This window comes from Gopherus flavomarginatus, chromosome 1 (assembly GCF_025201925.1).
Source record: "Gopherus flavomarginatus isolate rGopFla2 chromosome 1, rGopFla2.mat.asm, whole genome shotgun sequence".
In the NCBI taxonomy this organism is placed as follows: Eukaryota; Metazoa; Chordata; order Testudines; family Testudinidae; genus Gopherus; species Gopherus flavomarginatus.
The window spans coordinates 105,531,177-105,545,778 of record NC_066617.1 but is presented as its reverse complement, the minus strand read 5'-3'; the positions used below and the strand labels follow the sequence as shown (position 1 = coordinate 105,545,778).

The 14,602-nt window shown below is 40.8% G+C and overlaps 2 protein-coding genes across 8 annotated transcripts in view; one reads left to right on the top strand and one right to left on the bottom strand.

The window, feature by feature from the left end:
* The window catches only part of WASHC4 (WASH complex subunit 4), a 275,049-nt gene that overhangs the window by 105,582 nt on the left and 154,865 nt on the right, over positions 1 to 14,602 (top strand). The gene's annotated exons all lie outside the window — the stretch shown is intronic.
* Positions 1 to 14,602, bottom strand: part of SLC41A2 (solute carrier family 41 member 2) — a 95,859-nt gene that overhangs the window by 78,606 nt on the left and 2,651 nt on the right. For 2 of the 3 annotated variants that reach the window (XM_050945755.1, XM_050945775.1), the window contains exon 2: positions 2,505 to 3,254. In XM_050945755.1, the coding sequence (XP_050801712.1) occupies positions 2,505 to 3,065 (561 nt within the window). In that variant the 5' untranslated portion in view covers positions 3,066 to 3,254. Of the gene's footprint in view, positions 1 to 2,504; positions 3,262 to 14,602 lie in introns of all 3 variants that reach the window. The other variant, XM_050945765.1, reaches the window with a different exon arrangement.

The following is a 14,602-nucleotide window of genomic DNA, read 5'->3' as shown; positions in this document are numbered from 1 at the left end:
ATATAGAACAAATCATGGACAAGTCATGGTCCATGAATTTTTGTTTATTGCCCATGACTTTTACTAAAAATACCCGTGCCTAAAATGTAGCCTTAATTATTACTGAGAAACTGCTTACTTCCTCATTTTGGCAGTATGAAATTCTAGTTTGTACTGACTTTGATAGTGCTTTTGGTGTAGCCTCTTGTAAAATTTGCCAAATATTTAGATGAGTTGATGTACCCTCTGGAAGACCTCTACGTACCCCCAGGGGTACGCGTACCCATGGCTGAGAACCATTGCTCTAAAGAGCCCTGGATCATTCCATATATACCTTTATAGATTGTATGAAATGAAGCAGGGCTTTAATACTCATCTCTATATAACATATATAGCCTCACAGATCATATGCCACATAAATTTGCACAGGATCTCATTGGAGGGGAGGGATAGCTCAGTGGTTTGAGCACTGGCCTGCTAAACCCAGGGCTGTGAGCTCAACCCTTGAGGGGGCCATTTAGGGATCTGGGACAAAAACCTGCCTGGAGATTGGCCCTGCTTTAAGCAGGGGGTTGGACTAGATGACCTCCTGAGGTCCCTGATATTCTGTGATATTGATGTTGGTCATACAAGAAAGCTAGGTAAAGTGAGAAATTTCTGCTCAACTTTGCTACCATGCTACATACAGAGCCTATGGGAACAGTGAGCATTCAAATACTGAATGAGAACTTCCACTCAGCTACACATGCATCAATACCAAGAGAATTTTGAACCAATGCCCATGTGGACAATCACACTCTTAACAGGAGAACAGGAGGTCTGAACCCCAAAGAATACACAATTTAATCACCTGGTTGTATACAATGTTATTGTGTATATGTCAAGTAATGTCTTATGAAAGTTTATGATGTTCTGAACTTGGTGATCATGATGAGATATGTATACATTCTGTGCTTATGACTTTACGTATATAAAAACTCTGCTCATAATCCATGCTGCAATATTCAGCTAACCCTTGCTTCCACTCTGCCACACGCCAGCATTCACAAACAACCCTCAGCCTTCAAGACTGCCCCTCCCTTTTGGATGAAGATTTTTGTTTGAAGCATCCTTTTAAAAAGGACTTTCTCCCTTGTGTTTTTCTTCCCTCTCCTCTCTTCCGGCCTGGTGACTCATGGTTAGAGTGACCATATTTTCCAAAAGGACAACAAGATTCGCCACAAGGCTGGCCCAATCCACTCGCCCGAGCCCTGCCCCATTTCCCCCTCTGCGAGTAGGACCGGCCTGTTCCCAGCATCTCCTTCTCCCCTGGCACATGGGGCTGGCTCATGCCCTGCCCCCTCTCTTCCACATGCATGGAGCTGATCTGAGTCTCTGGCCTGAGCCCTGCCTCCCTCATGCACAGACCTCTTGTCTGAGCCCAAACTACTCCCCATGTGGGGCTGGCGTCGCTGATTGCCCAAACCCTGCCTGCCCCCTGCACAGCTGGTGTCGCTGCTCTCCCAAACCCTGACTCCCCACCGCATGGCTGGCATCGCTGCTTGCAGGAGCCCTGTTTCTCCCTGCCCTGCAGGGCTAGTATTGCCACTTGCCCACATACACATTCCTCTGTGCCCTGCTTGGGGAGCACACCCGACTTTTTTGGCAAAAAAATGGGACAAACTTTTTTGGCAAGAGCAAGTGGGACAAATGCAGACTTTTACCAAAAAAGTCAGGACGGCCGGGACAGGACTTAAAAAAGGGACAGTCCTGACCAAAACTGGACGTGTGGTCAACCTACTCATGGTTATTTAAAGTGGAGAAATTCTATGGACCATCATCTGTCTTTTCTTGGGTTTTAAAATGTTATGTGCTTTGAGATAGTCTCCTCCGGTTAAAGAGGCAACCCCTCCCTGCCCAGTTGACCAGCGCCTTGATGTGAGGTGGAGCTGAATGTTGCAGCACAAATTATGAGCACAATTTTCTACATACATAAAAAAGCACAGTGTGTATACATATCTCACAATGACCACCAAGTTCAGACCACCACACACTATGACATGACTTGACATATTTGTACACACAACATTGTATGCAACCAATTGATTCAGTTGCTTATTTTGGGTTCAGACCTCCTGTTCTTCCCTTAGGGTGTCTGGATCCTGCTTGTCACAAGTGCATTAAGTAATTTTTAAAACCTTTATGATTTAACCAATATCTGTATTTGTACAGCACCTTGCGTAATAAGATCCTGACCCACAACTAGGACTCATAGGCATTATTGCAATACAATAAAAATAATAATAAAAAATAGGTTGTCACCAGACAGCTGTGACATAGTGAGCATACCCCTGGCAAATTTCAAGTTTCTATCACTTCCTATTAAAGAGCTGTTAAACATTTGTAACAGTGTATTACTTTCTTCCTACTCAGAATTGGCTGAATGTCAGTGACTACAAAACAAAGCAGTATGTACTGCCACACTAGAATGTATTACGAAAATTTATTCGATTATCTAACAAAAACCATGTAAAGTGAATACCAACCTGCACAATATCCAAAACCATACCAGCAGAAACAGTTCCAAATCCTGCTAACAAAAATGGTACAAGTATTTGTAATGCCATAATACTACTGGACTCCTTTGGTTGCTTTCTCCTCCTTTCCACAATGGCATCTTCATCACCATCACTAGACAAGTTGTCATCCTGCAAGATGGCATCTGTTTCTGACATGTCCATCCCATCACAATAATTGTAACTGGCAAAGTCATCATACTTTGGACTACAGCTAGATGGACTGTGTCCATTACTACCATGAAAAGCTGGTTCTGAGAAGTGATGATACTCCGTGTGCTGATCCAATCTAACATCAAAATTGTGTCCTGTATGTTGCAATCCATCTTGCCAGACACCATTCACTTTTTTATGTTGCTCTTCCTGCTTTTTGTGGTAAATAACTGGAACCATACTCAACAGCAGGTTCAGAAACTTGTCAGACTGAACTGTATTTAGATTTATAGTCCAATTTACAAAACTTTCTCCATCATAAGCTTTACCATTTCCATTTATTTTGGTAGTGGTAGATCTTCCTTTACAGTTAGTCATAGTGTTTACAAAAAATATTACGGGGAAGATCACTCTGTTCTTTAAACTTCAGTGAAGAAACACAGCAGATGAGGCAACAACAGCCACATAATTATTGATTTTAAAATCAAATAAATCAAAATGGTCACTCTGTTATGTAGAAAATGTTGTTTTCATGGATCTTAGATCTTGAGCAATTCCACAAAGGAGCTTGGATCTGGAAAAAAAAACATATTTCAGTAGTTTGATTGTGTGTATGTATCTATTATAATTATTAAAACAAATAAAAAAGAAATATCATAGCCTACATGCTCATGTTACTACTGTATGCTGTGACATGAAGGAATTTGAATCCAACTTGGCCCTTCATAGGCTGAGAAACAGAGATGACTCATAACTCGATGGTGAGAGCGGGGGGGGGGGGCATGTGACTGCCCTGTGCATCACCTCTGGCCACTTTCCCACTCCCCCTGAACCTCCCACACCTGATCCAAGCCAGCACCACTTGGCCCCTACTCCTCTCATAGCTCCTTTCCCACTTCTCTCATCGCCTCTCCACTGCAGGCGTGGGCCAGAGTGGGCTCTGGACACCTTCTACCAAGCAGATAACTGTGGCTGCAGGAGAGGAAGGGATGGGACTCAAGGGCTTCCCCACACTCCCTCTGGCAGAGCTGTACTGCCAGCCCCATCTCACTTCCCTGCTCTGGGTCCCTCATAGAGGGGTTCAGTGGGAGCACTAGGTGCAGGTGCCTTTCCTGAGCATGTCCCCCTCAGCTGCACTAAGCCCAACTCTCACCCTAGCAAAAATCTGGTGGGACATGTGACTCCATGTGCCTCCCTCCCACATATGGCCTCTAACGAGAAGGAAGAGGTTAGGAGCACTACAAGGATAAACCTCTAAATCAGGGGAAGGCAACCTATGGCAAACTGATTTTCAGTGGTACTCACAATGCCAGTGTTCTGGCCACCGGTCCAGGGGGCTCTGCATTTTAATTTAATTTTAAATGAAGCTTCTTAAGCATTTAAAAAACCTTATTTACTTTACGTACAACAATAGTTTAGTTATATATTATAGACTTATAGAAAGAGCCCTTCTAAAAACGTTAAAACATATTATTGGTGTGCAAAACCTTAAATCAGAGTGAACAAATGAAGGCACACCACTTCTGAAAGGCTGCCAACCAGCGCTCTAAATTCTTGGATTGCCTTGAACTGTTACTATAATGGTGCCTGGTTGAGCTGGGTGGGAAGCAGTCCTGCTGAAGGTCTGTGTCATCAGAAGAAGCTATGTCAACATCCTGGTGGAAAGATGAGCCGGGATATACCTGGTAGATTGCTTGTGCTGCACCTTGTACAAGAATGAACCCTTGGAAGGAGTGGGGTAACAAGAGTAGGAAAGGAATTGGAAAAGAGGGAAAATGGCGATCCTAGTGATTTAGTAGTGGGTCAAGGAACTATCATACAGGAAAATTTTATTTTTGATATCTAGCCTGGTCCTTTGTTTCTGGGACTTTGTGGGAAGCAAATGGCTTGAATCTACCCCCGGTGATCCTTCTGGCTGACACAGATATAATAACAACAACAAGCTCTGAATGAAGCTAGGCCATGCCTGCCTCACCTGGCCAAATATGGGATTGAGGAAGATCAGAGAGAAACAGCAGGGATCATCGCTGTTTGCAGGTCTTTCGGGAGGGAAATGATGTTGGGGAAAGTATGGATTTTTATAAAGCCACAAGGATAAACCCAGGTTCCTGACCTAGCTGTTCAGCCCATAAGGATCCTTACTTTCAGGTGGTAAGCCTCAAGACAACATTCTGAGTTGGGGAGGCCTTAAATGCTCATTTAAAATCTGATTTACTGAAGTTACTATTAGCCAAACACACAGATTAAGATAGATACAATTCAATGTTTGTATGCTCACGTAAGTGTATGCTACATATTTTCATAATGTTAGATGTACAGAATATGTATTATAAGAGAAGATCTTTTTAAAGCAAGTTGCAGACTTTGCTTTGGTACAGTTTAACTGAACACATATGCCAGTAGCAACAACTAGATCTAAAAGAGAGCAACAATTTTAGTTCTGGTTTGCAGCTTAACAAACAGATATGCAAACAAATGTTGTTATGTTCAGAAGCAACATAAGCCATTCTTTATAGTGTAGTTATGGTCAGAAAAATAACTACAAATGTTACCAGTGTTATGCATCAACCAAGCTACAGCATGATTTTAGAATATTTATTGTTGATAATTATGGCTTTGGGTACTATTACAATGGAAAGTCACTTTTGCAATCAAAGAGGCAATCTAGTTTCCTGATTAAAAAAAAACCCAAAACTCCAGTAAGTGTACTTCAAAAAAAAAATTAAAAGAAATGTTAATCCTATTCTATCTCCCAGCTCTCTTTTTTGAGGGGGTGAGGACCAGGGAAAAAAAAAAAAAGAGAGAAGAAACTGACATCTCATGCCTCTTTCTCCATATAAGAAATAAGTCTTCAACTGGAAGAGATTTACAAAGGAGGCAGTACATTTTACAGTTATATCTCCTTTCCCCTTACAAGTTCTATTACCAACTCAGCTACTGACTTCTTTTCTAATCTTGACACATCACTTAGGCCAGAGTTTTGCCTAACTTGAAACACTTAGGCCCTTAGTCCCAGAGCTACTGAGCACCTGCTCCTCTCACTAGCTACAACTGGAGTCAGAAACGTTTGAAAGTTTGGGCCTTAACACCTGTGTACCTCGGTTAACCAATCTCTCAAAATGCAAGAATATTTACCTTTATAAATCACTTAGAGATGCTCTTATGAAAGCAACTGCAGAAGTGCAAAATACAATCATAACCTCCAGCTGTAGCCAGAGCAGCCAATAGCCTCTGGGGACCTGAGTGCTGTGTCTCCCACAGCTTTGGGGACTCATATTTCTTTCTACTCAAAAAGCACTCATATAATATTCATACCAGCACTTCTATATTTGCACTTTTAAAGATTTGTTTAGTCATCCATACCTATAATTATATAGTTAAAAAAGATTAGTGCAATAACAAGTAACAGTGAAACCCAGAAAGAATCTCCAGCAGATACTGAGACAATCCTGGCATTTTGAATCTTGTTATTTTATTCACTGTAAATCAGTGGCAAATAATCATTGTATAATTTGAAGATAGTGTAAATGCTCGCAAATTACCAGGTGATTTTCTAATTGACAACTGTAAACTTTACTGCAGGTGAGAACACAGTTTAATTTTTCTTCTAACTTCTAGTTCTAGCCTCACTAATAAACAGATTCTGCTGTTGGGATTTAGTTAACAATTCTGTTGATTAGGTACAAGAAATAAAAAACACAAAAAATTCAACTAACTCTCCTATATTGTAGTTGTAATGACTATGTCGTGTTAAAAGGAGTAAGAAAAATAGTTCAGAATACAAAAAGAAGCAGAGTAATTACAGGGATGTGATTTTTTTACACTGTAACTTTTCTGACATTGTTGACAACACAAAGGGATCAGTTACAGATGTAATATATAAGCCATAAACCTTGCTACACTGAATTCCTTTAGACACTAATATGCATGACATCCCCATGATGAGGAATGCCAATGAGCTCAGCTAGTTCAAGAGTATTTGAAGCATCTACTTCCAAAACCCAGCATCTGCTCCTGATGAAGTTAAGAAAATTGTAGTTCATTAAAGTATGACCCAAACTCCATGTTATAGCCTTACAGGTTAAAATAAGGTCACAGTGCAAATAGATGCTATTGAGGCCAGCACACCATTAGTAGAGTGACCACTCAAACACAAGGTCATCGGGAGTCATATTATGACATGACACTAAGACATCCTTTAAGCCAAGATGACTTCACCCTTAAATATTTCTCCGGCGCCGACAAATACTAACTTTCTAAACAGCTCTTATCATCAAAGGTATGTAAACTGATCTTTTCAGGATGACCATGGAAATTTGTCTAAAAGACAGGCAGTTGTACTGGCTAATCAAAATGAAAATCTGATACTACTTTTGTCACAAATTTAGGATGGTTGGGGGGCCAAGACAGGCCTCAGTGCTACCTTGCCTTTGTGGAGTATAATATAAATTGGAAAGACCAGCAGGATCTGAAACCCTCTTGGCTGAAATAATGGTCACCAGAAATGAGGCCTTCAGCGAGAAGTGCAAACTCTCAAGGGATATTCCATGAATTTTGTTCATACCAAATGCAAGTCTCAAGGCTCACTAGACTGTCTCCCAGATGAGAGCATATGAGCTTGTAAACGTAAAACAAAAAATTAACCATACGTGCACTCCCCTCTCTCTGCCCCTTTTCCCCCTATCTTATAACCAGATTGAAGTTATACCTGGACATAACTGCCTTTCAAAGCCAGACATGTTCCTGTGGATCTTTGGATCCAAACAAATTCAATTACTGGAACTCTATATCCCCAAGGGTCAAAGTCACCTTCTTAGCTGTAGATTTCTCACTTGCAGCAGAAACTTTGAATGACCCTTAGGTAGAGAAATAATTTCAATTCCTCCATAGGAACCTGGGATAAGGAATCAGGTTTCCTGATCTCAGAAACATCAGAGACCAGATGTTTCCAGAGTCTTTCTCCGACATATCCTGATTGTTAGAAAACAGCCCTTTCTCCCCAAGAGATATTGAGTTCTATATATGCAGTTCTACAGCATCAAGACATTATGTCAATAACATGGGGACAAAAACTATGTTTTTACAGAGTACAGAGAGGTCAGAGCAGATTGGATTTGCTGGGGTACTTTATCAGGGGTGAGAGGGCAGGTCAGACTCCAATTTAGAACTCTCTCTCTAACGGATTCAAATCCTGCATCTTGGCAGAAGGTTAGACAAGACAACAACAGCTGAATCAGACACTTCAGTACCGAAGAAGTCTGAGGTTCTGTGAGAAGAAATATTTTCACCTATTAACTGATGGTGTGCTGAAACTTCAGCCTATCATGCTGACCAATATTGTCTCACTGTTTCTTTGTACTCCCTTGTCAGTCTGTATCCATCAGTTCTCTCTTGTCTTATACTTAGATCATAAGCTCTGGGAGCAGGGAATGTATTTTTGTTCTGTATTTTTACAGCACCTAGCACAGTGGGATCCTGGTCCATGATTACCTAGGTGATAAGGTAGTAACAACAATAATATACTTGCTAATATATGCTGCTGTTTTTGTTGTGTCAGACATACTAAGCTATACCCGTCACACCACACAGGTAAAAATTTCTAGACACTAAACTGGTTTCTGTGGTAATATTTGCAACTATATAATTATTACAACTGTAGGACCTAGGTAATCATGGACTAGGACCTCATTGTGCTATGTGCTGTAGAAATACAGAACAAAAAGACAGTCCCTGCTCCAAAGAGCTTACAATCTAAATATAAGAGACAACCAATGGATATAGAAAAATTAGGAACTACAAGGAAGCAATGGTCTCAGCACACCAGTAGCCTAGCCATTGTCAAATTTTCTGTAGACATGATGACAAAGGAGAGTTTTAAGGAGGAATCTAAAAGAGAATAATGAGCTTTATGGGAAGCAGCTCTCAACTGTGAGGGGCAGCATGGGAGAAAGAGCTGGTGGCTAGACATCCACAAGGAGATGTCAGAGAGACTGGAAGAGATTTTAGTTTGGATAGGAGGAGACAGGTCTGGAACAGAGAGAGATCTGAGAGACTTCAGTATAACGATGGTAGCTGAATTTGCGTTTGCAGATGAGAAAACCCATAGATAAAATATAGAGGGAGAAGAGAAGGAAGCCCCGAGGAACCCCCCACAGAAAGCTGGAGGTGGGCGGGGAGTGGGAAGATCCTCCCAAGGACACACTGAAAGAGTGATTAGAGAGGTAGGAGAATCTGGAAACTAGAGAGTCAGGGAAGCCAGGGGAGGAAAGATATCAAGAAAACGATGATCATGGTGCACTGCACTGAAGGTGGCTGAGAGGTATAGGAGCATGGAATACCGGTTCTGAGATATTGCTAGGAAGTTTTCATTAGAGACCTTAATGAGAGCAGTTTCAGTGGAGATCAAGGGTCAGAATTCAGATTAGAAAGGGTCTAGAACAGATTTAGAAGAATAACTCCAGCCAGTGATTGTAAACAGTGTGTTTAATGAGCTTGGAGATGGAAGGGAGAAGGGAGATGGGCCAGTAATTAGAGAGGTGAGTGGGGTCAAGGCTAGGTTTTGGGAATTTTATGGGTTTTTTTAAATGAGAGAGACTAAAGTATGTTATATTGTATGGGGAGTCAGAAGAGAGTGAGTGGCTGAGTAGAAGAGAAAGGCAGGAGATAAGAGTGGGAACAAGGGAGATCAGGAGATGGGATGGGAGAGAGTCACTGGGGCAAGTGGAAGGATTAGAGGAGAATATAACAGAGGAAAAGGAGGAGACAGAGTTGTAGGAAAAGAAGGCAAAACAAGGGGAGGAAGAAAGACGTATTCTATCCATTTTCTATTGGAAGAAATTGGTGAGATTCTGTACAGAGAAAGAGTGTGACCCCCACTTATAAATTAAAAAAACTTTTTTTATATATTTAACACCACTATAAATGCTGGATGCAAAGTGCAGTTTGGGGGGGAGGCTGACAGCTCGCAACCCCCCATGTAATAACTTTGTGACCCTCTAAGGAGTCCCTACGCCCATTTTGAGAACCCCTGTAATAGAGGAAGTCAACGTGGTTACAGGATTTCTATCAGAGACATTCTGAATGCAAAAGCAGGTGTTGAGGAAGCGGACATTGGAGGTGATTCCAAGACCTGGCAGGGTGGACCTTGAGATGTGAAAGAGGCAAAAGAGTCAAGGGTGGACAGTGAAGTATGGAAAGAATCAACAACCATATCAATGGCAGAAAGGAAAAAAAGAGCTGAGCATAGATGAGAAGTCATCAGCACTGATGGACTGGAAGTGACAGAGTAAGCAAGTAAAAGGTGGTGAGGAGAATGGCTGATGCATGATGCTGAAAGAGACTAGATGACGGTTGGAGAAGGAGAGCTCATCAATGGAAACAGCGAGAGAGCTATGCTCAGTGAAGACCAAGTCAAGTGAACAACCCTTTTGGTGAGTGGGAGAGCGGAACCAGAGCTTCCGGTCGAATGAAAAGATGAGCGTCAGGAAATGTGTAACTAAGGACTCAGGTGAGTCATCAACATGGAAGCCGAAGTCACCAAGGATGAGTGTAGGAGATTGTGAGGTGGGAAGAGCGAGCCAAGAGTTGAAATCAGAGAGGAATGCTAATAGGAAGGAGTTGGGTAGACAGTAGAAAACAACAACATGGAGGAAGACAGGAGAGAAGAGTTAGGTGCAATGCTATTCAAAAGTGGAGAAGGAGTGGGAAGGGGAAGGAAGAAGGGGCTAGTAGGGGCAAGAATGGGAGAAGGGAAGCCTAACAGTCCCACCACTGTCTGATCCAGGGCAGGAAGTATGAGTGAAGGAGAGGCTCCATAAGAGAAGGCAGCTGCAGAGGCAGTGTTGGATGAAGGGATCAAGGTCTCTAAGAGCCATGAGCTGGAGGGAGTGAGATATACAGAGGTTGTGGATGGCTGTGATCTTTAGAGATGGAGTAGGCATTTCAGAGATAGCAAAAGGAGAGTGAGGAGGGAGGGGCATGGGTGTGAGGGTAAGAATTGTGATGGGAAGGGTCTGGGAGGTGGAATGGCAGGGAGAGAGAGAGGGATGGGGTCCAATGTCAGAGGTGAGGAGAATGCTGCAGATGTGGAACATAAGTTTGTGTGAGTGGGAGGAAGGGGGGAGATGATCAGGGTGGAAAGGGGAAAAGGAGTATAAGTAAAGCTGGTGGGAACTTTTACTGTACGAGGTGAGAGAGCACAGACATTGGCAAATGGAGCTGGTGAGGAGGAAGGGAAAGAAGGAAGACAGATTCTATGATACAAAAGAGGAATGTGGTGAGAGACACAGATGAGAGGCAGATGGACAAGATCACAAAACAAATAAAGGATACCACATGCTAGTTACAGAGCTCCTGGCTGATCCAAAAGCAAAGTACTGTTATTTGCTGAATAGTGGAATGCATCTCGTGTCTGAAGACGACCATAGCTCATGATCAATGTTCTGCCACTACATTAAATATTAATATCTACGGCCTCATGAGCACATACACTTGCAGAATTCTACCCACACTGAGTTTTGGATTCACTTTCACTGTAGCCATTATCTCTAGAGGTACAAGTCAATTCAGACCAAAACATCTGTAGTTTATTTTGATAAAATACATATTTTCAGGCTCAGTTGTGTAACTGATCTCTCCATCCAATTTTAATATCATTAGAAAACCCAGGAAACTACTTACATACACATCTTACACTAACTTAATTATTGAGATGAACAAAACAATCATGATGGAAAGTGAACACTGGAAAAGACCACAAGCACTACCACCAAGTTACAAAGGTCTGAAAAATAAAAAGGTTTTTATCAGGCTCCCAATGAAATTAATAATGAAACTTTCCAGCTGCTACAGTGGGACAGAATAAGGTTGTGGTTTCTCCAGCATGTATTTTAATTATATGTTTCAAAAATATTACCACAAGTACAAATGTGAAAAAACCATGATGATGACTCATGAAAATGATTCACTGCTCTAGAATTTGGTTAATGTTTTTTCAAACCACATAATTTTTCCTTTTAATTGTGTATATGTTTGTTTTATTATGTAAGAGACTATTATATGGGGAGGGTGCTGTTTTATTTCATATAGTAAAGTGTTAATGCAACTAGAAATTAAAATGGTATGGAAGAGAACCAGAAATATGAATCCAGACGACCAGTGGGAAACAGGGTGAGGACTTGGATAATATTCACATACCTTTTCCCTAACAAAATATTTGGCCTTTTGTCATGAAGGCTGCACTAATGATGAACTACAGAATACTAAACCAGCACATCTCAAACTTTTAGACAAACACTACCACTATGTAGGTGTTGTTTAGAAACATTAACTGGAAACTAAAAAAGGAGAAGAAATGGGGGTGGGTAAAAGGTGGAGTAACAGACCCCAATTGGTGCAAACCTATTTGAACTAAATGAGACAAAATCTCTCTTATAAGCGGGCTACTAAACATTTTTAACCTAAACTTATGCACAGCACATTGAGTAGGAACATACTGTAAGTCAGTTTACTCACCAGAGATTCCAGGTGGGCTAACAAACAATAGACCACAATACAAACAGCTCATTTTGATAATTCTCCGCCAGCAGACCACTAAAAAAGGTACTGTTTTGAAGTAGCAATGTGATCAGACAGCTACTGAAATTCAGATAGAGTTACTGACTAGAGTGACCAGATGTCCCGAATTTATAGAGAGAGTCCTGATTTTGTGGTCTTTTTTTATATAGGCTCGTTACCCCCGACCCCCGTCTCAATTTTTCACACTTGCTGTCTGGTCACCCTATTACTGACAGATGTCCAGTGAAAAGAGAATCCTCTTATCTGTCAAGGGGTTCAAGCTCTCCTTACCTCAAGTCTCTGTTTGCATCTTTTATTAATTGATGGTATTATTTAGCAGCTGTTTTTGTTAACATTTTATTTGCATATCATTAAAAAAGGGAGAAGAAGAGTTATAACAAGAGCTATAAGAATTTGTGGATAGACTGATCCCTGCCATATGGCAGGGGTTCTGACTTTTGTAAATGTCATGTGCCCAGGGGCAAAGAACAAAGATCAGACTTTTACATGCACTCCAGTAAGTCACACCTTTATTATAGGTGATTTCTCAAGACTACCAGGCCCATAGCAAAGAAGTAATTGTAGGTCATTATCAACACCTTAAAATATACCCAGAAGCTAACTGAAAGCCAATGCTGCACCTGCACCTTGCCAGAGAGCCTCTCATATTAATTTTTCATACAGACCTCTATAGCTAAGAAGTATGTCCCTCTGTATAGTAGGTGTGATCTGGTGATTTTTTTAAAGTCTTGAAGAAATACAGAAGACATCTGGAAATCAAATTGCCATGTAATTTTAATTCAATTTTTATCTTTTTTTAAATGAGGGTCCACCAAATGAGGGCTCACACTATAAGAAACAATTGTAAATCCCATGGTATATAACATATTAACACAATTTTTTTTTCAAACTCAAAGACTGCGATAAATTAAAATACCAGTCCTTTTCAGTGTCTGGCTAATAAAAATTAAAAGACCACATACTGAATGATCTTGTGAACTTTTGCAGCAGTCACCACCTCTTCACAGCACAAACTCACTTATGCCAGAACCTGATACATTTTCATCTATCAGAAAGTGTCCAGAATACTTCATATTGGAAAGGAGGGAATCTTGAAGAGCCACTTTACAAACCAGTACATAAGAATGCATCATATTTCCATATACTAACCCGGTGCTTTTAAAATATTGCTCTTGTAGGGATATTAAAGAAAGTTTGTATTAGAAATGAAAGTAATTTCCCATAATTGCTCCCTCATCATTTAAATCCATAATATAAATCTCATAGTATTACCAAGTAAAAGATCTCTTGGATTTATTGTTGATTTACAAGCTACTGTTTGTGTAAAACTTGTAAGCCATTGATTGCATCTGTTCTCAGAAAGATACTTTATTGCTAGGTAAAACTTGCAAACAATCAATTGACTCTGTTCTCTAAGCATATTCTGTAATTGATACTGTGTAAACAAACGTGATAACCATTAATTAACTCTCCACTCAAAACAATATATTGTAATGGCAACTGCTCTTAGAGGCAGCACAGAAACCCCCACCCCCCTCTGTAATCAAAGGGCAGGGAGTCTCAAATAAATTAGAAACACCCCGAAAGTGGTGGAGACAGCAGGATGGAGCAATTCCCATAGACTGACATAGAAATAAATTCCTATAAAAATGGACTCTAAAGACTAAGAACTTTGCGTCTCTGGTTCTGCTGCCACCCTCCAGGAGCATCAGGTGTGCATCTGACACAGACTCGGCTCCACTCTCATGACAGGATACCTGGCCAGTATTCTGTCACAAGCAACTTCCAGGCTGATAACTATAACTAATTAATGCAGAACCTGTGTGAGTGTTTGTGTGAATGAATAAATGTAACAACTGTCTGTTGTATTTGCATTTTGCCTTATCCCTCTTATAAGATCCTGTTGGTATTATTTTATTAGTGTAACACTCTGACACAAAATAAAAGTGGAGATTTAATGTAACTATAAGATTTGTGTTAACTTTGGCACTTAGAAGCAAGCCTTCCAATTTTCAGGAGGATAGTTTGGGGCAAATAAATGCAAAGGAGCAAATCTAATAATATAGCCTTGTAAATAGCATACAATGTTCTCCACAATCCTTTCTGACTGCACTGTGTTTCCAGGAGTTCAAACTTAACATGCCTCTGGAAGGCATTTTACCAGTGTATGACCACCAAGGGCAGATCCAGCCTTTAAAGTCTACGTGCCTCAGTTTCCCATTGGTAAAATAGGAATATTAAACTTTTATCTGTATTACTGGTAATACATATGGTATAAGACTCCTATTCCTCAAAAGTATTTAAGCTTGTTCTGAAAGGGCTTTGCTGAATCACGGCTA